General features: G+C 38.8%; 3 protein-coding genes across 24 annotated transcripts in view; all 3 read right to left on the bottom strand.

Moving 5' to 3' along the window:
* Positions 1 to 11885: 11885 nt before the first annotated feature.
* Positions 11886 to 13981, bottom strand: fgfbp1a (fibroblast growth factor binding protein 1a). Its single transcript, XM_047585300.1, has 2 exons — positions 13887 to 13981; positions 11886 to 13172 (listed from the first exon to the last, which is right to left on the bottom strand). The coding sequence occupies exon 2, from the start codon at positions 13158 to 13160 to the stop codon at positions 12531 to 12533; it is 630 nt and encodes a 209-aa protein (XP_047441256.1). The 5' UTR covers positions 13161 to 13172; positions 13887 to 13981; the 3' UTR covers positions 11886 to 12530.
* A 1306-nt stretch (positions 13982 to 15287) lies between these two features.
* On the bottom strand, positions 15288 to 16609 carry fgfbp2a (fibroblast growth factor binding protein 2a). Its single transcript, XM_047585437.1, has 2 exons — positions 15877 to 16609; positions 15288 to 15705 (listed from the first exon to the last, which is right to left on the bottom strand). The coding sequence occupies exon 1, from the start codon at positions 16541 to 16543 to the stop codon at positions 15881 to 15883; it is 663 nt and encodes a 220-aa protein (XP_047441393.1). The 5' UTR covers positions 16544 to 16609; the 3' UTR covers positions 15288 to 15705; positions 15877 to 15880.
* A 1511-nt stretch (positions 16610 to 18120) lies between these two features.
* prom1a (prominin 1a) overlaps positions 18121 to 24295 on the bottom strand; it is an 81961-nt gene continuing 75786 nt past the window's right edge. For 12 of the 22 annotated variants that reach the window (XM_047585399.1, XM_047585410.1, XM_047585406.1 and 9 more), the window contains 3 exons: positions 23893 to 23995; positions 22439 to 22471; positions 18121 to 21252 (listed from right to left, as the gene is read on the bottom strand). In XM_047585399.1, coding sequence (XP_047441355.1) covers positions 23926 to 23995 — 70 coding nt within the window. In that variant the 3' untranslated portion in view covers positions 18121 to 21252; positions 22439 to 22471; positions 23893 to 23925. Of the gene's footprint in view, positions 21253 to 22438; positions 22472 to 23651; positions 23692 to 23892; positions 23996 to 24295 lie in introns of those variants that run through there. The other 10 variants (XM_047585400.1, XM_047585412.1, XM_047585402.1 and 7 more) reach the window with 9 other exon arrangements.

The raw sequence follows: 24295 nt of genomic DNA, 5'->3' as shown, positions 1-24295 counted from the left end.
ACTGAAACATATAGAAAGTGGAGAACTGAGACTAAGAAACCCACTAAACCCATCACAGGTATTGCAGGATGCTGCTTGCCATTGACACTTTCTTTTGCTCTTGTTACTCTAATGTTAAACCTGGTATTCACTGTGATTACTCAGGGCTGCATTTACATTAGATTCTTACTGTCATATGGCTTCATGAATTGTCCGACTGTGTACTTTATTAGAACTATCTCCAGAGGTACAAGATGTTATTGTCTCTGGGATTATGGCTTTGATTGCACCCCGTTTCCTTGCATTCTGTTCAAAAAATGTGTATTAAATTTATTTGTATATCTAAAAACCTCAACGTTTCAAACATTTGTGATGCTTTTTATGTTACTCTCAAGGCTCATACTGGAAAATAAAAAAATTCGCAAACTCCTGGATCAAACTTACCAGAGCGTTTGAAGACATTTAAAAGCATTTAGAATTTGGCCTCAACATGACCCTCTCACCTTCTGCTGCATTACTTTGACGCGTTAAAGTACTTTTTGCTGTTAGTTAATTAATTAATTATTAGTTGCAGCGGAGAAAAGATCATTTTCTTTGGTTCTGAACCCTTTTACTTTCTAATTGCACAGCTCTTAAGTGGACTGTGTTCACAAATTATATTTCTAATTATGTATTCTCTAACCATCATCATCTTAAATGTTTTTGATTTTTGTTTTCTTTGCTCGCCAACATTTCACTCTTTACTCCAAACACCACACAGGGTAATATAATGGAGGACAGCATTGCTTGGTGAGTTCACATTGCCTCATGTTGAGCACATTTCTATACTTTGTTGGCCAGGGTTCTGGGACTGATGATGAAGTGCTGATTGAGATCCTAGCCTCCAGGACTGGTAGAAATCATCAAAGAGTACAAGAAAGGTGAGAAAGAGACAGATAACAGAAGACAGACATGGCAACTGGGACTACTACTGCTTAGTAAAAACCTGTGAAATGAAATAAATGAAACAACAGGTGTTGCACTTTAAAAAGACACATACAGTAAAATCAATGTCTGATGTTCTTGTATGTAGACAGTGTTTTTGTCCCTAGGGTTGGTTGAGGCACAAAAACATCTCAGTTAGAGTTAGAAAGACTGTGGTTTAATTGAACTACCTAACTAATAAATGCAAGGAAATGGTTACAGTCATGGCTAAAAAAAGGAAATGTGAATGAATGGAATTCTCGATATCAAAGCCTGATGACCTAACAGACAGTAATTCCTATATGACCTCTGGAAAGCTTTGTCACTTTCATGTAAGCAAGAGGAGCTTGGGCTGTTTGGTCAACAGGGTTAGGGCCATAAAAAAAAATGGATTTAAACTCACTCACTTGATTAACTCGTTCATCTGACAATAGTCTTTTCTTAAAGTTGAGACACGCACTCCAATTTCCTTTAACCTCCAATAAAGTTTTTAAAACCATCTTATGCTGCATTCACACAGCTAGCAGCAAAACTTTCCAAATTCCCAAGCATAGCCAACTAAACTTGCAAATGAAATGCTGCTCAAGTGCTCATTGACGTTGTTGAAAGTCAGCATCGGTTTCTAAAGCTTTGATATGTAACCTAGGCATCGGTTTCATATCACCAGCTCCAAATGAATACAGCTACATCATGTGTCTTCAGTTGCTAATGTGAACACAGTATTATTCATTATATCTTTTAAATATGATGTGTACACTGAAAAATATCAGATGCTTCTGTTTGAGTTACCTTTTCTCTGTTGACTAGTTTGTAATTCAGCTCGTGAGCCCTTTCAAAAACTTTATTTTTTTCACAAAACCCAGTGTTAGTGTAGTATCTTACCTTTAAATGTGCCACGATAGGAATGTAGCTGCAGTAAATTGCATCAAACCTCAGAAGAAGATAGCATGTGAAAACAATGGCTTAAAAGGCCAAAAGTGAAGAGCTCAGTTTATTTAATTTGGACGACACTGGTCACTAGCCAACTAATCAAATCTCTCATGTCTGATTCCTGTTAAGTGTAGAACAGCGGCTGTTGTGAGTGAGAAAAGTAAACAGTCTTTCCCTCGTTTTTTCTTCCACATGTCAGCTGCATGCTAGATATCTGTAGCAACACCTCGGCATTATCAGAAACTACTGCAGGTAGAAAGACTTGTGTTTCCTTTCCTGATAATGAGAGAGCTGGTGATGCTGGTTTTTCGTGCAGTGTGAAAGGGTTGACATAGTATTCTGACCCGTCTCAAATGACCCGGCAATCGACATGGGATTTTATCAGCAACATGCAAACTCCACCTGGAGCTGGGAGGCATCAGTGCTAACCACCAAGGCGCTGTGCCACCCATGATGTTTAATAAGTGAATTTATAAATGATTCCACTTAGAGGGGAAAACATCTAAGGGGATGAATACTGTTTACAGGCACCATATTTCCATGTTTTACTGCACGGTATTTAATTTAGAAATATTTTGTTCATTTTATTTCTTTTTTTGTTTTTTAATTATATAGAAATATATTCTTCTTTTATCATTTTTTAAATTCCATTTACTTTTATTGCATGTTTGTCAAGTTGTATATGCCATTGAAAATGGGAGTTCTCCTTTGATGTATTCTGTAAGGGTTTAAATGAATCAAATAATAATAACAATCGATAGATAATATAGCAAATAATTTAAGTTTAAACGAGATGATTGTGGTTCATTAAAGTGCAAATTAGTGATTAGAGGCCTGTGCCTAATGGTGAACTTCATGCTTTGCTATTGTCTGCACTACTTTACTACCAATACTGAAGGCAGAAATAATTCTCGTAATCACAAAAAACAATAAAAGTGGCAATATAAAATATTCAAGATACATACAACTATAGAAAGATGTGTTCTATATACAATTAAAAATGAGGCTCAATGGATTGCAGCTGCCTTGTATGTGCAATCAAAGACGTGGGTTCTCCCTCTGTGTGTTTTCTGGACGATATGAATAATTTAAGTTTAAAGAGAGTCATGGTGAATGGTAAATCAACGTGCAAATAATTGATTGCAGGTCTGAGCCTAAAGGCACAAACCTTGTGGCTTAATATAGTCTGCTGCAGGCCGGCAACAGACGTAGTGCTCATAAGGATGTAACTCCAAGGAAAAAGAAGTTGCTCAAGTGTATATTAAGAATAAAGGCACTTTAGCCCTTAATGTGTTTGCCTTTATGAACAAACCCCTTTTCCTGTTTGAATATGAAATGTGATATAAAACTAGATTTAGTTTAATTTGGTGGCTTAATAAAAAATATTATACTTATGCTGTGGTCTGTGTGTTTTTGTTTTGTTTTTTTATATTTATGATAATGCCTTGATTTTGAATCCATCAGCTGACTGGGGCCCCTCTTTGTGCAGCTAGTATGTTCTCCCTGTGTCCGCGTGGGTTTTCTCCAGGTACTCCAGTTTCCTCCCACCATCCAAAGACATGCCCGTTAGGTTCATTGGTGATTCTAAATTGGCCATAGGCATGAGTGTGAATGGTTGTACGTCTCTCTGTGTTAGCCCTGCTGGGACCTCTGGTCCAATGACATCTGGGATCGGCTCCAGCTCCGACATGACCCTCCAGGTCAGGGATAGGGATGAATGAATGATGATTTTGTTATGAAACATGATTTTGTTAATGTTGATCGAGCAACTTTAAAAGAGAAAATGCTGCAGGTAGTTCGGATTTATCTGAATTTCACAGTCATTTTTTAAATGTCAGCATGCTGAGAATTTCATCATATTCACAAGGCTGCTCTTTAAAGTGCAGTAAACGTGAAGGCCAAGAACGCTGTGAGTGAGTCTCATGGCAGAACAGTCAATACAATAAATTCATCAGAGGATTTTAACCTTCAGGAACAGGACATCTCAAAAACCATCCCTCAGTAATAATATTGACCTGTGAATTGGAATCCATCCCACAAGAACATTAAGTATTCCTGTGTGTATACCGTTAAATGCACAACCCACCAATGCACTGCTAAGATGCCCTATGATCAAACTCATTAAAAGCAACAATAAATTGATTTTATGAACATATTTTCATATATCTGTGATCAAATGGTAGCTGTCTGAGCAGGGGATGAGCAAACAACAGGTGCAGAGAAAACCTGATGCCCAGAATGTTTCTAATAAGAGAGGCAGAAATGTTTTCAAGGTCCAACATTAGTGCTGTCATCTGTCATCTCTTCTGGGCCTGTGAGCTCCAATAAGACATGTCAAAACCAGGTTTCTGTGCGTGTGTGTATGTGTGTGTGTGTGTGTGTGTGTGTGTGTGTGTGTGTGTGTGTGGTGTGTGTGTGTGTGTGTGTGTGTGTGTGTGTTTTGCCATTACAGGACTTATTTGATGCAAGTGAAGGCAAGTTTGGCACAGATGGAGAAAGCTTCATTACAATTCTTGGCAGAAGGAGCATCCTTGAGGCCGTGAATGTTGTGATGTGTGTACAGTATAATTTATGTTGAATGTGCAGGCAAAGCTACAAAGGTATGTCTGTAGTAAACAGCCACACAAAGTCAGTTTTATATGGTGCAATAAACAACAACCGTGACATCAACTGTCCCGTGGCTCAAACTTGTAAATCTGTGGAACTTTTAAACTCAAATGGATTCAAGCAGCAGAAAACTGCTCAGCCACCGGGTGGATGAAAACTAAAGTGACCCTGCAGGCAAAATACTGGTAATAAAATAGAAGCTTCAGTCAGTATTTTAGCAGATAAGTGGCTACTTTGGATACTTCAGCATGAACACTTCATGAACCCTAAACACATGTCGATGTTTTTATGATAGAATTTCACACGGCCTCATGTTAAATTATTGAATTTACTAATTTATTCTTATTTTATCTATTAATTTAGCTTCTTAAAAGCTACAAGAAAATACATGAAAATGCTCTCCATACTCATACACAGAGGGTGCTTTTATCTTTTCTGACAATCATTCAAAATATCGACTGTGTGCTTCCTCTCCATGTGCATGGTTATGGCACAATTAAGTCACCGTTTTGCTTTGTGACCACTGAAAGTACTCCTGATCTATACAAACCCTTATAAGATGGGAAATATATTGTAATTTAATTGTATAGATTTTCTTAATAGTTTTACAATATGGAAAATGTAGCTTTTGCATTTTAAGGTATCAGCTTGATAGCTTGCTAAAGTGCTAAACTCATCAACTTACCACAAATGTAAGTTCAACAAGCCTTTTTATGTACAGTGCCCCAACATCTATTTGGAGTTAGAATGAAAAAAAAGAAAAAAAAGACGCAATTTAAAAAGATTAAAAAAGATAAAAACTCCAGCTATACCTGTAGCAGCTCTCACCCTTATGGAAAGTAAAGGTCACTAGATCGTGTCAGTGACTCCTGTATGTTTATTAGAGTAGGCTTACATGGGATTTTTTGTTGCTCTTGCTCATTTATACAGTTTATTTGTGTGGCTATAGCTAAATAGGCTAGTAGCTTTTCTGAGCCTGCTAAAGGATGCTGAGGACATGTGAGAGCGAATGTCAGGATGGTGTCAACACTATTACATTTCAAGAGTCAAGAGTGCCCGAAGGAAGGAATGTGGGAAGTTCAAGGTTTTTGCTCAAGGACACGTCGGCATGTTGAAAGAGGATGCAGGAGATCGAACCTCCTGAGCTACAGCCACCCACATGGCAGGCTGCAAAACAAAAGAAATGACATAACCAAAACAAACAATTGGATATCATGAACTGAGAAATGACAGAAAATAGATAGATAGAAATTTTTTAAATTAAATGAGATAAAATTCTTAATTGCGTGTTTTGCTCTACAGAAAGACACATATGTAGACTGCCAGAAGGCTATACTCTGCGTCTGCTGTGCGGTGGGAATGATTAATGCTGCTTCATGATGTGTTTAGCAGCACGGAATGATGAGCCCCTGCAGCGCTGTGAGACAAAGCTGTTCACATGAGATGAGAATATTGATCCAGAGTTCTTCCTTTTCTTGCTGACTTTAGTATGCTGTTGATTGTGAATTACCCGCTTGTCATTTTGACTTACGAAAGTATTTCCAGCTTGAATATCTGTGACAGTGCACTCACTTTAAAGTTGGTGTTAGTTTAATGCCAGACATAGTTATAGTAAACAGATGGAATGCAGTGCTGTTTCGATGGTAAAGACGGGAACTTACAGACTGGGTTAAGAGTTGTTAAACCTTACTTATGCGCGACGATCGCAGCATGTGTTAAACGCAGCTGCTGAATTATTAAACCCTACATGTCGACAACTCTGCTGCTCTCATAATTTATGAATGAGATCCAGCCTTGAATGGCGAAGTAGCTGTCAGTAATCAATAAGTAATGGGATGCTATTAGATATTTGTTGACTCATATAAAGTCATCTATTGCCTACGTGTCTTTAAACATGAAGGGGCCAGATGTCAGACAGATGAGCAGTGGCTTCACGGTGCTGGAGCTGAGCCACAGGGTGGCAGCAGAGTTTATAATGAGCACACAAACATACGGCCTATGGGCCAAAACCTGGCCCGCCAGAGGGACTGATCTGGCCTGCAGTATGAAACTGCAAATTGTTAAGTGTGGAAATTACATAAAAAAATACTTGTGTAAAGAATCTGTAATGTCCTCTGTTCAACATGGTTCCTGATTTGGTGTATTTATTTGATGTAGAGAGTGAACGCTCAGTGCAGTCTGTTTCCATTGGAAATTCTACTTAATTGATGTTAAATGGTGACCACACTGCAAGTGTTGCTAGTTAGCACCTTGTGCTAGCAGTATGAGAGACTGTGCGTGAAACACTTACTGCACCATGTTGGAGAACCTACTGGATGCTTATGTATGTAGACGGAGCCTGAGGTGTTTCTTCACCACTGTGACAGGACACTGCTGAAGGAGGCTTTACCAGACAATATCAAACCGCATTCTGCTGCATTTTCAGTGTCAACTTGGCTGTTTATAAATAAATCTTATACAGTCTATGGTAATAAGTAGGGAGCTATGGGATCACACTGGTTTTGTTAATGCATGGGAGGTTGAGCTCACATGGGCAGCATAGCTATATATTATGCTGGCGACGTCTCTCTACCCTAGAAAGAGTCATGCATTCTAATTGCTGGTATACACACATTAATACTTTAATAGACCAGTCACCACTACGCCTCTCATGCAAAGAATGATTTCTCTGAATTGTTAAAGGCAGCTTGTAGGCTACAAAAGTAATGGCTATTTACATTTGCACTTTTAATTAAGAAGTTTTTGGTTGTTCATTAAATGTAAACATTTTCATAATGTACTTGTAGTTCTTTGCACTAAAAAAAAGGGAAACAACTGCAGTTTTTACTCTGATAATTATCTGACTGAATTCACATAGTCTCACTATTTGTTCACTTTAGGATTCACATAATTCACATAATTCAACTTTTATAATCATTTTTTTAAACCCCTTATTGTGTCTGTTTATTTTTTCTGTCTTGTTTGCATGATTCCTCTCATGTCACTGTAATTCAGCTTGATACAATAAATGCATTTTAATCTGAATCTATGCTAGAATTTAAAATAAAGCTTTGAGAAAGCCTCACAATAGGGTTTGCAATAATAGGAGCTCATCAAAGAATCTTTTTGATTGGTGCTTAACATATAATTATCTACGTGAGTGAGTGTAACAGTTAGACTGGATTCATAGTCACCCTGAAGTCATAAAATAAAACGTAGTCTTTCAGAAAAGTCTACATTCAGTTTTTAAGAATGCATGTCTGACAGATGCTGTATCATATATTCAAAAAACACCTGAAGGCTCAGGTTGGAAAGGATTTTCTTGTATTCAATTACGTTTCAATTAAATTGTATCTTTATAGCATCAATAACAGAACAAATTGTCTCAACACGCTATACAAAACCCAGGCTGAAAACAGAGCGAGCCTGAAGGCAACAGAGGCAAGTATTGGCATGCTCTCTCTGCAAACGCGTTTTTCACTCCAGTTCCCTGAAAAATGACTGAGGATATAATGTTTGCATCACTCTGTAGTTAAAGTCATTCAGGTAAGAACCCACAACATAATTTCTGTAGCTTTTATTGTCATGAATCTATATTTTGTTGTGGATGTGATGCTCTTTTGCAGACACATTTTGTGAGATGTCACAAATTAAATAGAATCAGAGGAGCATTTAAAATACCAATACAGTGACAGGAGAGAGATATTGAGTGTAAATCCAACGACAAAACTAAAACAAAGTCACTTGGGCTTGTTTGAATTTTTTTGAAGATGTCACACCACTCATCCAAGTTTACTCTTCAGTTCTAAACAACTGCTACATTGATTCTGTTTAGAACATAATCAGTATAACTGTGGATGTTATCAGACCTAGGGGTAATCAGGACGGGCAGCAAAGGTTACACAGGTTAGGAAGCAACTGACAAAAAATAATGTAATCATTCAGTCTAAGGAAAATAAATACGCATAAATCCGTAATAAAAACATTAAAATCCAAACCCAGACCCCCATGAAGAAACGTAGAGATCAGAAGTGCGGAGAGGAAATGGAGGAAAACTAAACTGACAGTCCATCATACGGAAATACTATGGGAAAAACTCATAAGCTACAATAATGCCATCAAACAGACAAGAACCTCCCATTTCACTAAACTCATTTCAGACGGACAGAATGACAATAAATTCCTCTTCTCTACAATCAATCTTTTAACTGACCCTGATTTTAAAAAGTCCTCCATGATTCCAACAAATGCTCTATGTCAGGACTTTCATAGAGGGTGTAGGAGGGTCGTAGGAGTAACAGGCGGATGACCTTGGCTTTTGCATTTAGCTGGGGAGATTTCTGACATAACTGCATACAGACAGAAAGGTAGTTGGAGGAAAGTGGCTTCTACCTCCTCGCCGCCATTTTGGCTCCCCCATTTCTGGCTTCATTTCTGAGTTTCAGAATCCAATGGGTGAGGTCACGATGAGTTTGTCCATAATATGGACCCCTTCGTGGTTTGTTGACAATGTGAGCATTTTGAGGGGCGGGGCTTAACTGGAAGAAGCAGATCTCAAACACTATACTGTAGATTATAAACAGCAGTTAGCATATTTCAAGAGACTGTTTTGGCAAGAATGGACATGAGAAATGCATATTTTAGAGAATATACAAATACACTCCCTGAGGCCGTGAGTGTTAATTTGACTCTGACTGATGGGACCACATTCATCCTCCAAAGCCAAAGCCAAACCAAAGTTGTCTACGAGTGGCAGTGGCTGGTATGTGATAAAACTTAGTGTTTTTGATTTTTCGGATTTGGCACCAAAAATACAGCAAGACAACATTTTCATGGTCGAAAGTGACAGTGTGCGCTTCAGGTTTCCCTCTGTTTTGCCTCCGGTTAACATTGTGACGTCACAGTGACGTAGGCCATGAAGGGGTTAGTGGTGTAAACCTGTAAGAATAGTTAAAATATTAACAAAAAAACAAAGGGGTGTCTGTTTACCTAAAAACTGCACATGAAGTGTTTCCAACCTGCTACATGGACAGCTTTGTCAGTATAGTCTATAAGCCAGACGATGCTCTGAGGCAGTCACTGGCTGAGACTTATCTTAAATCAGTCTTGTCCTGGAAAGATGCTGACCTCTACTGCAGGAGGATGCGTTAAAAAGCCTCCACAGTCACATTCCATTAACAAATTTAAGTTATGATGATGATCTTGATTTGTGTGGTGTGATTGTATAACTTTTTTTGTGGTTGCTTTAGTGCCAGAACCGCACATGTATTAGTTTAGTTTCACATCAACAATGACACTTTTGTGGTGTTTCATTCATTCCCCACAGTCGTTTGTAATCTTGGCTCCACTGAGTCTAAAGCTCTTTATAAACCAAATGCTCATTCACAAAGGCTTTTGTATGAGCTTGTAAGCCGCATGCGTGCATGCTGGCCCAGATCTCCTTAGTGTCAGTGGTGCTGGAGTCCTTTAGTTTCAGTTCGACTCACATCTCTCGGCCAATCAGGAGCAGCGGGTGGTCAGACCACCTGTAAGTCCTCACCAACCAGGGTCCACTCAGGAAGGATGCTTTTGGCCGTAATTCTGGTGTAAGCCTGGAAGCCAGCAATGGCACGGAATAAGGCTGCTTAGAGGAATGTTTTGTTTTTAGCAACAGGAGCTTCAGGTGATTTAGAAGACTGCCTTCCTACCAGGCTGAGAGCCACAGACATCCAGACCTATTATATATTGTCCCTACAGTGTAGGCAATGTCAATTTAAAAATTCTTTTCATATCTTGCGTAATGTGACCATGTTGACCAAAAAGCTTTTAAACATTCGCCGCCATCATATTAGTAAGGTTTTAATTATGAACATCCAGCAGACACAGAGAAACATCAAGTTTATCAGATGGCCAAACAAATGCGCAGTACATATGCACATAAAAGATATTTTTCTTTGACCAACCAGAAGGCTCGTATTCTTAATCTCTGTTACGGTTGCTAGGATAGTAAAGGAAGGTGTCCAGGGCCTGCTGCTGCTGGAGACGTTGCTGATGAGAGTCATTTGACTTGATGTAAAATAAATAAATAAATAACACAGTAGTGCAGCTTTAAAAATGCCAATATGAAAATACCTTTGTGATTTGCACAATGTAATGCAAATGGTAACCTTGTCTTGAAGGAAGTACAGGTTCATGTTTAGGGCTATGATAAAATATGATGCTGCCAATTTTAGGTACTACGTGACATTTAAAAGACAAGAGTGCTTTAGCTGTAATTGTTTCTGAAAATGCTAGTCTTCGTCTCCCATAATCACTGCACCTGTAAAAGCACGACTCTGTAAAGACTGAGATATTTAGCTGAGATACATGCTGTGCTTCTAAGACACCAGTGGCAAGACAAATCACATAGAAACAGAAAACTATCACAATCAAAACGGAGGCTCTTAATGCAAAGCGTGATACAGCAGTGCAGTTTCTGTTATTTCACTGAGAAGTTGAGTCTGTCTTTAGATCTGACACTTTCTGAAAGGGGATCGTGTGCTATCTGAATTAGGTCTGGGTCAAAACTATACATTATTGGTTGGGAGAATGACTGCTTATTGGACTATAAAACAACATTAGTGTCATTTTATCACATTTCTGACAGTCTCAGAAATACTATTTCAATGGCTTGCCTCCTGTCCTTTTATCAGCTTTAACACTGCAGTCTTTAATAAAATTATCCACAAAGCAGATCATTTAGGAGTGAGCAGGTGTTCCTATGGCATTTTAGTTTTTATGGCCACAGTTTATATGGAGCATGCTATCCAAACCACTTCCCTACATCACATTGCTTAAGCCGCCCAGCAGAATTACAGTCCTGTGTTTCCAGCAGCTGGTGTTCTAAGGTTTCGCTCGAAGAACTCCTCCCTAAATACACTTCTATATTCATTGCATTCTTGCAGTGACTTTGTGGCTGCCCTCTAATTTGCTTTTTTTCTGCTGGAGCCACATCGTTTTGGTCCGACTCATCTGCCAATAACAGATTTCCTACAAAGCTCAGAATGCAACCTGCTGAGAGTCTGAACTTGATGGATTTCAGCTGTGGGTAATGCATTATGGTTACAGCAGGAGATGAAGATTCAATCATCAAGGAAAAAGGAGCATCATTCCCCTTTGTGAAATCACAGCATGTCATCTGGCTGCTCTGTTCTGATCTGTTTGAGCTTCTCTGGATGACGAAAGCTTCTCTCTTTTATAGACTTTATCATGATTTTGGTTTTAAACATTTTTCGCTGATGGTTTTAGGTGCAGTGGATATATAAATGTGCATTGTGAAAGTGTGAAATGGAAAACACTGTCACATGATGGACCACTCTAATTTTTTGGCTTTTTATTTTTCTACTCAGGATTAGAACTACGCAGAGTTGCACTGACCCTGTTAAAAAAGACAAACATAACATGTCAAGTATTTCAATAGTCAGTTTTATTACATTTATCCTGGTTGACTCTGATTATGCAAGTTGAATAAGTGCAGTTTTAATGGCTTCACACTGAGAGTTTCAGAGGCTTCAGAGGCTTCTCAGTGCCAAGGTATGCGGGCTGACTCTTCCAGAAATCACACTCACTTTGGTTAAATTACTATGTCAACACCCAGCAAGCTCAAACATCTAATCTCCCAGCAAATGCCTTCAGGACTGTACGCATTTAGCAAAGGTAGAAACTGGGTTTGACATGAATTATTGTTTTATATGGGCAGACTGGGGCTTTTTATGCAGGCATTTTCACTGTGACGTTACATAAATGCATTTAAGTGAAGTTACGTAAAGTAATAGACTCCACAGAAACAGAGAAATAGATAGAGAACCAGCTGCACTGTGATAGTATGTGGGCACAATGAATTTGACATTTGTCTCAGTAGTCTTTATGTCTAATCAAACTACACATAGAATAGATAGAAAAAGGGTTTATTGAGGGATAAACCAGTGTTAGCAAGGTGGAATGATTTTGTGTGAACAGTTAACCTCAGCCTCTATAAAAAATCACAAGTATTAAAGATAAGTATTGATGTAATTGCATACAAAGCTGAGTTGAGTTTACTACAGTTTTCTGTCTTAGCAATCATAATCCTGAACCATTGTAAAAAAAAATGTGCATAAGCTTGACCAGGAGTCATTGCAGTACTCCTCGGCTCGCTTCTTGTTTTCGGGTTGACAGGATTTGACAGTTGTGGAAGGTGGAATATAAGGCTGGAGAGTCTTCCTCCTCTGTGCAACACGGAGTCTGAAATGAGCATCTGTGGCAGCATTTCTGCACATACCAGCTCTGACAAGCGCACCACTGTCCTGGCACAGGCTCTTCTGCTTCTTCAGTGACCTGGCAATTTGCTTCCAGTAAAGTTTATTGTTGGAGGTGTACTGGGGACAAACAGCCGGTGTGGCAGTGTACTCGCAGCTGAAGCTCCTCTCCCCCTTCTTGCAGGAGACTCTGAGGATGAAGATGTCCTCGCCCGTTGCTGTCCAGGTACACTCGGACTTGTCTTTGGTGACCAGTTTTCCTTTAATGGGTTGTGCAGAGACAGACTTAGGTTGGCGGTCCATCTTCAGCCCTGACCTATCCTTGTTCTGTCCCCTGTCCGTGCCTCGCCCCTTCCGTCCATGGCTCTTCTGACAGGCGCCCAGCATCAGCTGATGGGACACACACGCCACGACCAGAAGAATGGTGATGTTGGTTAGAAACGCCATGAAACCAGCACTCTGTGATAAAAAACAATAAAACCAGATTCAGATATAGGACCTCATCTGTGGCTATTGGGACAGTGAAAGGCAAGCAAAAGAAATTTAAAACAAACAATAACGTTAAGTGGAGCATCAATATAGGATGTTGTTTTGAATGACAAAACTTTAAATCAAGTGACATAGCTTTCATCTAAAAGTAGAAAAAAATAAAACGGTATCACAATAAATGATTGATTAAATGTATGCAGCAACCAATACATTTATGCTCCTTTGCCAGTTCATTAGTGACACATGTGAAAATAAATGCATCTGCTGATATAACAGTCCTGAACTAACTCCGTCGTTATGCCTGTAAAGTTCAGTTTATGTTGAAACATTGTCAGAAAGGTGATCATTCAAATTCTGGAGGATGGAGTTTGTATTAGATTAAACATTAGTGTTTCTATTATTTATCCAAGCCCTTTAATTAAAGGGGGTTGTCAAATAATAATAATAAAAAAAACAATAAATAAATAAAAATCCAGTGCAACCTCCACAATGAAAACACAATTGAATCAACAGCTCTCTCAGACATTTTTAATGTTATGTCGAATGTTGAAAATCATAACTTCTGGGAAGCCATGATTTAGTGAAGGACTGTTGTATTATATTGCATCCATTAGTCTAGTGTCATATAAGTACTTACGAATAATAAAACAAGTAAACACATATAACAGTAGTAACTTTACTTACCTGAAAATCTTCAGTGAAAGTTTGGTTTGCAGTCCGATCACATGAGAGTTGAGTCGCTTTTACCTGTAGTCTGCAGTATGCTGCTGCACAATCAGCCCTCCCCTTCACACACACACACACACACACACACACACACACATGCTATCTTTGTGAGGACATTGATTAATGTAATGCATTCCCTAGTAACACTAACCCTATCCATATCCACAAAGTGCCTAATCCTAGCCATATTATAGGATTAGGCACTTAGCTCATATGAAACCATATTGTAACCGTTAACCTAAAACATCTTAGCCCTGAAACAGCCTTGCAAAGAAGTGTGGACGGCCCAAAATGTCCTCACATTGCACAAATCTCCTCTCTCAGATGGTATAAAACTCAACTGGTTCTCAGAAAGACAGCTATACAAGACACTACACACACACACACACACACACACACACACATTGTTATGGCTATCTTTGTGAGGACACTCATTGGCATAATGCATTCCCTAACCTTACTCTAACCTTAACCATCTCAACTAAACGCCTAACCCTAAACCTAACCCTAACCATAGCGTAATTGCAACCTTTACCCTAAAACTGATTTTAACCATCGAACAGCCTTGTAAAGTAGTGAAGACCAGCCAAAATGTCCTCACTTTGCACAAATGTCCTCAATCTGATGCTGTAAAACTTAAAGTGGTCCCCGGCAAGATAGCTGCAGAAGTACACACACACACACACACACACACACACACACACACACACACACACAGGGGTGCAGCATGACTGAAGGGCTTATAAAGTTTCTTGAGGTCATATTTTTAAAAGGAACGAGTTGGAAAAATATGAGCATTTGGATTGTGAAAACACATTCGCAAATTGCAATCATGTGACGAAAGATAGGGGTTGTAATGTTTTAAATGAAAATAAAAACAGATAAGGATGCTGACTAATCTACAATTCCTTCATGTTTTCTCTGACTCCAAACCTAATGAAGGCTTTAAGCCCCCATGTCTATGGATTTCAGTCATTTATAAACACTAACCAGACTTATGTTGAGATATCACAACTAAAAGTTATCTGTTGTGGCAGATTGTGCAGCCTACCCCAGGAAGCTCCTCCTGCTTTAGAATGATTTAAGCTCTTTATTTAAAACAAATGCAAATAGGTATTTCAAGATGCTCACTGGGCCATCTGTGAGTGCAGCCTGCAAAAGATAAAATGAGTTGCAATATCTTGAAAGCAGCCAGATGTCCCTGCAGGAGAAAATCTCTGACGGGTAGAACCTGACAGTCCTGATATCTGAAATGCCTAGTGGTCAAATACATTAATTGACTTCTAAAAATGTACACAGACACTGTAGAAAAAACCCTTTACAAAACTTTTCCTAAATAAATCTAACTGCTTAACACAATGATTTGAAATATGATTTATTTTTTTAAGTAATCATTTCACATTCTTTTTATCTTTCTGTCAAAAAGATGAGTACAGAAGTCGTTACCTGTTTAAATGTGAATGAAAAAAAAAATAGCAAAATCTCAGCTCTTCCAACAATGTAATTCTCAAGGTATGTGACTGAGTAGGATTATATACAAGTAAACAAACATAAATACATACGTTATCGCAACTTAAAGCAGTACCATTTCATACATGCATTATCAAGTCAGGTAGTGAAGTTCTTCCAGGTTTATTTCTGCAACTGCAGTATCACCGCTTCCCCAGAAGATGGTGCTACAGTTCTTCTGCCACAACAAACTGCAACTAGCCTGGAAGTTTCCTCCGAGGTCAGTTTTACTCAGACATCAGGAGTTATCTTCATCAGAATTCTAAATCTGGGAACATAACAGAGAAAGGAAATGCATAGAGTTTAAAATTATGTGCAGCCGTACAACTTTTTTGCAAAGAGTGCTGTAGGAAAGTTTGATAAAATCGCCTCTTTTACTCCAGAGGACTCTTAGGTTAGTCATAAAATTAGCCATAAATGCTCTGTGTTGAATGCTCACCTTTTTAACTACGAAACAACCCAATGACATAGGTGCAGACGCCTTGTAGTGACCTCCAGCAGTACTGCCGAGCCATCCTCTTAGGAGTGCTCTCAACAGGAGGAGTTGTCGTTGTTATTGGTTGTGAACTGGGGGCCTGTGTGGTCTTTCCCCTTTGTGGCATTCGAACTGTTTTTGCGTTTGCCTGCCTTGCTGAATCAGGCCTCGTAGGTGTAGGTGGACGTTGAGGTCTCCTGGTCTGCACTGCTGGTCTTGCTTCTGTCCTAGAAGGAGCTTCTGACCGGGAGAAGGAAGCACCTGAGAAGATCATCTGAGAGTCATCAGAGGCCATCCTGCACATGTGAGGTTTGATCTCCCTCGGTGCCTGGCAGGCATTATAGTGCTTCCTCAGGATCCAGGACATCTGAACAAAATAGTGGCGGGGGTTTTTGCTGTAAGCTCGGCAGGCTTGTGGCGTGCCCACATACTCGCACCAGTAGGAGCGTTTTGCGCCCTGGCATGACATCCTCAGCCTTGTGTATTCCCCTTGACCGGTGATGATCATGGTGCACGAATCCTTTGCCTTGGTGTTGAATTTGATGGGCTCATCCCAGATGCTTTGTCTTCTCTGAGCCTCAGCTGGCCAGAGGCAGCAGGCGAGCAGCAGGGCGGTGGCCTGGATCCACATGATGCTGATTGTAAGAGGAGGAGAAAGGGACTGCTCAAGCTGAAGGTCCCTCCTGCTATTTATTGGCCAAGCAGACAAAGAGGGATTTGAGGATGCAAAAAAAATGCAGATGCATTTAAAGACAGCTGTATGGGAGGAGGAGGAGGAGGAGGAGGAGGAGGAGGAGGAGAACATCAACATCAGTTACTGCTGTCAGGAGAAAGAAAGAACGTTTGGGCCACACCAGCTGAGATGTCGACACCAATGCTCGTGTTTAGAGTTGTTATGTACAAAAGTGCATACTATCACACGTGTAGAAATTCCTGAAGAGCTCAGTTATGTTAAATGCACCCCATAGAAGCCTATGAAACAGTCGTTGCCCCAGGGCTTATGCAGTCATGCAAAAACACAGCAGTTCTTGATCATGTTCATGTTCACTAAAGACAATTCAATTAAAAAGAAATGTGGCATGAGAATATACTCATGTAAACAGGCCATCCTGAAGGCTACAAGTTCCTGCTGGTTTTAAGAGGCAGTTGCAGCTCGCTACTGCGCAACCTATCATTTCCCTCCAAACATAAACACAGACTGCACAGTCCGTAGAGAAACAGCGAGTAGAAGTCTCTAGCACGTGCGGCAGTGTGCAGAACTGTGAGTAATTAAGAACGAACAATAAATGCATACTGTATATAAGACTAGGCCAGAGAGGTTCTGGGACTCTTTAAGTGGCTTTATTTTCGAGAAAAGGCCTCCTTGTGAGTGATGTGGGGCTGAGTCAACACATCGGATTTAGATTTTTAAAAAATTAATTTAAGAATGGGTGGATGCAGGATGAGGGTTGGGGTTAGGGTTTAACTGATGTACACCAATCAGCCACAACACTGAGAAACACTGACGAATGCTCTTCTGGGAAACCTCAATCCTGGCGTTTTTGCGGATGTTACTTTGATACCTACCCCTAATTAAACAACGTTAAAGACCAACCACACCCCAATGGCAAGAGGTTGTTCCCTGCACCCTGGTATGTTCACATTGTTGGTGCTTTCAACACTGGACAGCGGTCAGCATGGACACCCTAACCCTTGAAGTCCGAAAACCATCTCAGTGTGCATACTTTAATGGTATCTCGTGTTGTTTGGTTGTTGGCACATTAAGCCAAATGAAAACAGAGGGGGAATTCTGCAGAAATCTGTAGACACAACAGAAAAACATATTTTCTTCTTAACTGCTGCTTCTGTTTTTAACCAGTTCTGTTCTCATCTGACTTTATATGGGCCTATTTAGGGCTAGCAATGAGTTGGTATGTGGTTTTGCTGGTGGTGTTTGTTCACATACAGATTGGTGCCTGAGAAAACCTCAGAACAAAGCCTATGAAAGATGATAATCATCTCGTATTGAAATAGCTGACCAGCAAGGCTAGTGGATCGAGGCCAGCAGTGGCAGCACAACATAAAAATGTGCAGTGTTAAACTCTTAAGATACACGGTGCGCAAACATTTAGTAACATGCTATTGTGTTAAATCAAAACTACATAAAAATTACAAACATGCAGCCTAAAGGCAGATTCATTCATAGCAGAACAGCAGTGAAACAATAACTTGAATTTCAAAGTTTATTCACAATTTATACACTCTTTTTTTCACAACAAAGTTCCTCTCCAGTGGCTCCATCAGTGCCCAGTTTTAGAGCATCACAGTTCAAAGCAGATACCATTGTATCTGATCCATCCAGGGTACCACAACATTTAAGCACTTAGTAAAATCATCCATTTTTTTTTCTTCTCTCAAAACAGGTCACATACAGACTCTAGCAGACATGATAGTCCGGTCAAATTAAGCGCACTGGTACTTGAATAATGTCCAAATTAACAAGAATCGAGTAAACTAAAATGGAGGACATTTCGAATTTACTCGCAAATATATGAAAACTTTTGAAGGCTGGCAGTTTTGTATACTACATATTTATTCTATAACTATGATAAAGTAGCATCAAACATGGGAAACTTTTGGTTAAAATTAATGTTTGATGTGGAAAAAAGAAAGAAAATTAGTTATTCAGAAAGAGCAGTTAGCAATAGCTAACTAGCTTGGATTGTGATTAGTCGTAAAGATTTTACCTGAAGCATGGATTATTTGAGCATCATTCTGTTTGTTTTGTGAGTTCACTTAACTTCAAATATAAATATATATTAAATGGGAATAAGGTGCAAGAGGTAAAATACTGTATATTGAATAGGCTAATTTCAAATATTTTCCTATGCTAATCAGTTGATGCTAATATTACCCTATAAAATACCTGTAACATCTCGTTAGCACAAACAACTTACTTTTATTTATTTAATATATTACTGGATTCAGCTATTGAGTGTGATAATTGTTAAGAAAAATAAAATGGGAAAGGCTCTGGGTCAGCGAAGGTTAGCTAGCCTACCAGCTGTAGCAACTAGCTGAGTCGGTCAGCCAGTTTGTAATGTAGAGGTAAAGTAAGATAAAATATAAATAATAATAAAATGGGAACAAGGTGCAAGAGGCAAAATACTGCATTTCGAGTAGTTTCTGACAATAACTGGTTGACGCTAAAATTACTAAATAAAATACCTGCATCAAAGTTATTTAAAATTATTGTTAGCTCACATTGAACAATTGAAAACAATTGTTAATTGAATGTGAAAAGAAGAGCCCAATGTAAAAGATTATCAGCTATTTAAGATAAATATGTTAAATTGCTGTAAATCATTTTATAATTTGGAGAAATAATAACAATCCAAACTTGGTTGTTAAAATGGACATTATTTTTTCACAGTGTGCATCAACACCATCAACTGTGCAAACTGTAAAGCATGCTTCTTCTTTCTATCTGATTGACAGTGCTCACTTGTTACGCTAATGGATTGTCTAATATTTTCTACCATCATTGCCAGACAGCAGCTTCAAATCTGACCTGTAAACATGAAGGTGAGGTGGGTGGGATAACTTGATTGGCTTGTCCAATGCTTATACCATATTTCAGCATAGTTTATCAGTCGACTTTCATATCAAGCAGTACAAAATAAGAAATAATAGCTCTGAAATATATTCACTTGTTTCATATTAAATGTATCCATAGCTGCTGTGGGTAAAAGCGGACAAAAAGACTAAATACGCACATAGTTGGTAGAACACTAAAGACCTGAGACCTACAGTACAAAAGAAAACAAAGAAAGAAAACAGGATTTGGCTTGAGAATTAATTCTCCACTTTAAAAGTGCTACCACTATGAAAGCAAGAAATGTCGTGTTAGTGAACCTGGGAATGCAACCTTCCCTCTGACTTTCATATATTTAAAGGGAAAATCCACCAAAAACACCAACTTGCACTGTTGTTGAAATTGTTCCGAGTTTGTCGTTAATGTGTAGAAAGAAGATAAATAGATATTTTTCTTGCACATTAATAACACACAAATAAAAACAAAGATTTTCCTTTGACATACACAACTGATGAAGGTTCGAAAGAACTAAATGGAAAACTGGCTACAACTGATCTCAAACAGAATTTGCTGTAAGAAGAAATTGATATTAAGACACTAGCCTCAGCAGACCAGAATGAATTGCAGCATAAAGCCATGTTGTCTTTTTTTCAAATGTTCGCTGGTTCTTTAAAGGTAGTAGGAAACTAAGACCTGATGCAAATGTAGATGCCACAGCTTAACGGAAATTATGTATTAACAGTAAAAGCAACATGGTCATCTGAGCATCGTTAGATTGGTTTTGTCCACAACAAAATTGCTATCTGAGAAATGAGAAGATCGCATCTGTCTATTGCACCTGAAGTGCATCCTTTGAAAAACGGTTAACAGGCTTTTATCAAGAGCCATATGTTATAAGTCAGTTTATATCTTTGCTGATATATGCTTTACCTAAATTGTTATTCAATTTCAAGTTTTCAAATGAAACGCTTCCCATATTCTGGTGGATTTTCCCTTTTAAAAATGAGCATATTGGACAGGGTGAAACATCCATCTGGAAGGCAACCAATCATTTGCAGTGTACCCCTCACCCAATCAGCAAAGACAAACTGTAAAATGTAAACATTTTAAAAAAGTTATGCTAAATTTCTCCTTTTTCCATCATTTTACCATTTTATTCAGATCATCACGTTCTCTTTCATAGCATTTACACACATCCACCATCTCACACATGCTGCATGCTTAAAAAAGATGTGCCATATCCAACAAAACAGCACTTTCTGAGCAAACTGTATTTCATGTACGTTTGCAGCTTTCCTCGGTGTATTGACCCACCTGTACCATGAGTCTCAGTTGAAACTGTCACTCTGATTTTAAGTGTGGGATGAAAAAAATGTCCTCTATCCTTTTGCTGTTACCTCCAGGTGACCTTTCAGCCTCCGTTTTCTTAAGCACAAGTTAAGAACATTAAAACGAACAAGCATCACAGTTAATGTCCTATCACTGAATGTTTTCTCAGCTTTGTTTTGTGAGTGAACAAATGTAAACACAGAAGTCACAGAAGTCCTTTGAAAAAATGCAGAACAAGCCTGGCTCAGATTGACGTTGAGAGGTTGAGAAGAGTTTGAGGTTCTGCAGGTGTTAACCGAACCGAAGGCTAGGATAGGCCTCGACTGAGACGGTTCGGTTGCTCTTCGACGATGTTGTGTTGTGTGTGTTCTTGTTTTGTTTAAGGAAACCTGCTTGAATGGAGTGTCGTCTGGTCCGAGGAATTGCGAAACAAACTGCTTCAAAACAGATGAGAAAACAGAACATGCTCAGGTTAGTCAACACTGAGACTACAGCTGCTTCAGAAAGTATTCAGACCCATTTACTAGAGACTAAATACAGACTTAGCTCTGAAAAGAAAATACCTGTCCAATTAAAATTCACACAGAGAAAAAAAGAGTAATGAAGCCCAAGAAACTGTTTTTAGACCTCTGCAATAAAAAACTCTAAAGCTTTGAGTGCTCCTAGGATAACGGAGGCCTAAATGGTTCTGAAAGGGAAGTCGCTTGGAAACCGTCCAGCCACTCTAAGGGACTGAGCAGCTAGGTACTTTGTTGGGGAATTGACCGAGAACCCAATAGTCACCCTAACAGAAATTCAAAGGTAATCTGGAGATGTGGAGAACCTGCTGGAAGGATGAGAATTTCACTAGCGTTTAATCAATCAGGCCTTGATTGCTGAGTGTACTGATTCAAACTCACAGAAGGTTGACTCAAACAACTAAGGCAATGGAGTGGCCTCAAGACAAGTTTTTGACTGTATTTATGTGGCACAGCAAACAGCTAGACTTAAATCTTATAGAACATCAGTAGAGAGACCTGAAGATGGTAGTTTGCTGATGCCTTCCCTCTAGTCTGATAGAGTTTGACTGCATCTACCAGGAAGGAAAACTGTCCAAATCCTGGTCTGCAGTTACCAAAGAAGAGTCTGCAGTTGCTACTTCTAAATACATTTGTCAGTGCAAAATTCTTCATCATTACGTTGCCATTATGGGCTTAATGGGAAAAAAACAATAATAAAACAAAAATATTTCCCATTGAAATTTAATTGTACAACACAAATAAGTGTGTAAAAAGTCTGGGCATGCATGTTAAGTTAAGAAGTTTAACAAATTCTTAACTCATTTCTTGACGATCCCTTTTCATGAATAATTCTTGTAGTTTTGTCAGAAAGCTACACTCATTTAATTTTGCTGACAACAGCAACCTGCATTTCAAAAATGTTGGCTTTCTCTAAACTCTCATTTATGAAACTTGTGCTAAATTGGATTTTCACACTTGATATGCGAGCAATTTGCTTCTTAAATGGGCATGTTAACTGCGTTCCGAGTATTGATCTAGGAATCGAAACTCATTCAGCTGTTGGAGCTGCTGCAGATTCAACTGAACGGCTACAATCTAAAACGTAAAAATAGAAAGAACTTACTATGGTGTGTTTTAGTTCCAGTTGTCGAGGGCACTGGGAGAAAAAATAGTAGAGAAAAATGAATTAGATCTGTTTAGATGTTAGGTAATTAATTAAAAACACCTGCTTTCCACTGGGAATAAGACCTTTTAATGTCAATTAAATTTCAAAATGCTGTATATCATTAAATTTAATTTAACACATCAACTGTAACCCCAAAATTATATTTTAGATACAAATTTACATTTTCAGTTTTTACTGACATAGTAAGGAAGGTTATAATTAGGACTGTCAATCAATTAAAATATTTGTCCGTGTCCATAGCTTATGTGTGATTATTAAAGAAATAATAGCAAATCATATATTTTATTCATATATGTTCTAATTGTACCTTAAAGTGATACTTTACTATTTTACTATTTTCGACATGGGAGTCAGTCCCACATTACTAAGATAGTCCACTCCTGTTTATACCATCTGTGGAACATCGTCCAGACCATTTCATCTTTTAAAGACACTGAGACTATTTTACATGCTGTTATTTCATCATGCCTGTATTATTGTAATGGCCCTTTTATCGGTCTGAACAAAATCGATTTCTTCAGACAGTGCAAAATTCAGCTGTAAGGTTTCAACCAGAACCAGGATGATGTTTTATGTCTTTGCCAGGCACTTTGAAATGTTGATTTGAAAAAAAGAGAAGAAAAGAAGAATATATATATAAACATTATTGATTTGGTGCTAGGCATCTGTTGGCCTCTATAAACCAATGAGGCTGGCAATTTGGCAGGCAATGAAATGAAATGGAACCAGCAAAATCGTGGTCTCTCATAATGAGTAAACCCATTTAAAGGCACCACAACAAATTCAGGAAAAAGTCCCTGTTTTAGATATTCATCAAGGACAATTCATTAACTCATTTTGCCCGTTTTATTATTTAAACCTGTACTTTTCCTATTGTGACATGTTAAAAATATCTTGCTGCTTAAAGCAGGCAGCTCTGCCAGAAACCTTCAGACAAACTGAGCACTGAACAGGTGGCCTCTTAACACATTTCCCGAGCAGCACAAGCTGTCAGCACCAGTGGACAACAAAGACACAAACATGGTTAGACAGGTTAGAGGTGCTAAATTATTATCAAAAAGCATAAAACAAGGCAAAGGGAAGGGTGAACCACACGACTATAACAAACAGTCAAACACAGTGAGGGCATTTACACGTTGGAAATTCTCACCATGATGGTTTTGATGCCAGCATAAAAGCACTAAAACAAGCTGTAAGGAAGTTTTAAGAGAGTTAGGATGTTAGCGTATTAGAAACACATCGGATAGATTTAAATCAGAGAAGGATAGATATCACTCTGACAAATGCCGCTGTGTGAAAGAAGTTTGTTAGAAGGGATGCAATAAATAAAATGCTGTTAAAGAAACAACAACGCCTGTTGTTGTTTTTTTGTCTCTTTTTCTTTCCAGTACCTGTCAGGAGCCAGAGCAAGAGCCGGCTCTCTGTCACCAGTCGATGTGCCTCGGGGGAGCCGAGGCTCGCGGAAACCTGTTCATGGTATCATAGGTAGGGATGCTACCAGCACAGCAACAAACACACACAGGGCACAGCATTAGCAACGACACACACACTCATTTATTCATCATCGTTTTGTAAAACCACTGTTTGCTTCCCCTCTTTCATTTGGCAAAGAGAAGAAGGACGAGTGGGCGGTTGACAAGGCGGAGAGCAAAACAGCTTCATCAACATCCTCAGAGGGTTTAACTCTACAGTCAAAGAGGCATTAAGTAAGTCTCTGAAAGCTCCAAGTAATAAATATAGTTGCATGCTGTATTTGTGAGAGTATCAGCACTGGTGTCGGCAATATATTTGGAT

Source organism: Mugil cephalus, chromosome 5 (genome assembly GCF_022458985.1).
Source record: "Mugil cephalus isolate CIBA_MC_2020 chromosome 5, CIBA_Mcephalus_1.1, whole genome shotgun sequence".
Lineage (NCBI taxonomy): Eukaryota > Metazoa > Chordata > Actinopteri > Mugiliformes > Mugilidae > Mugil > Mugil cephalus.
Note: the sequence above shows the minus strand (reverse complement) of the source record. Positions and strands in the feature narration are given on the sequence as shown.

Coding starts and splice junctions, on each gene's coding strand:
- fgfbp1a (XM_047585300.1), bottom strand. CDS start 13,160: ATGGCGTTTCTAACCAACATCACCATTCTTCTGGTCGTGGCGTGTGTG.
- fgfbp2a (XM_047585437.1), bottom strand. CDS start 16,543: ATGTGGATCCAGGCCACCGCCCTGCTGCTCGCCTGCTGCCTCTGGCCA.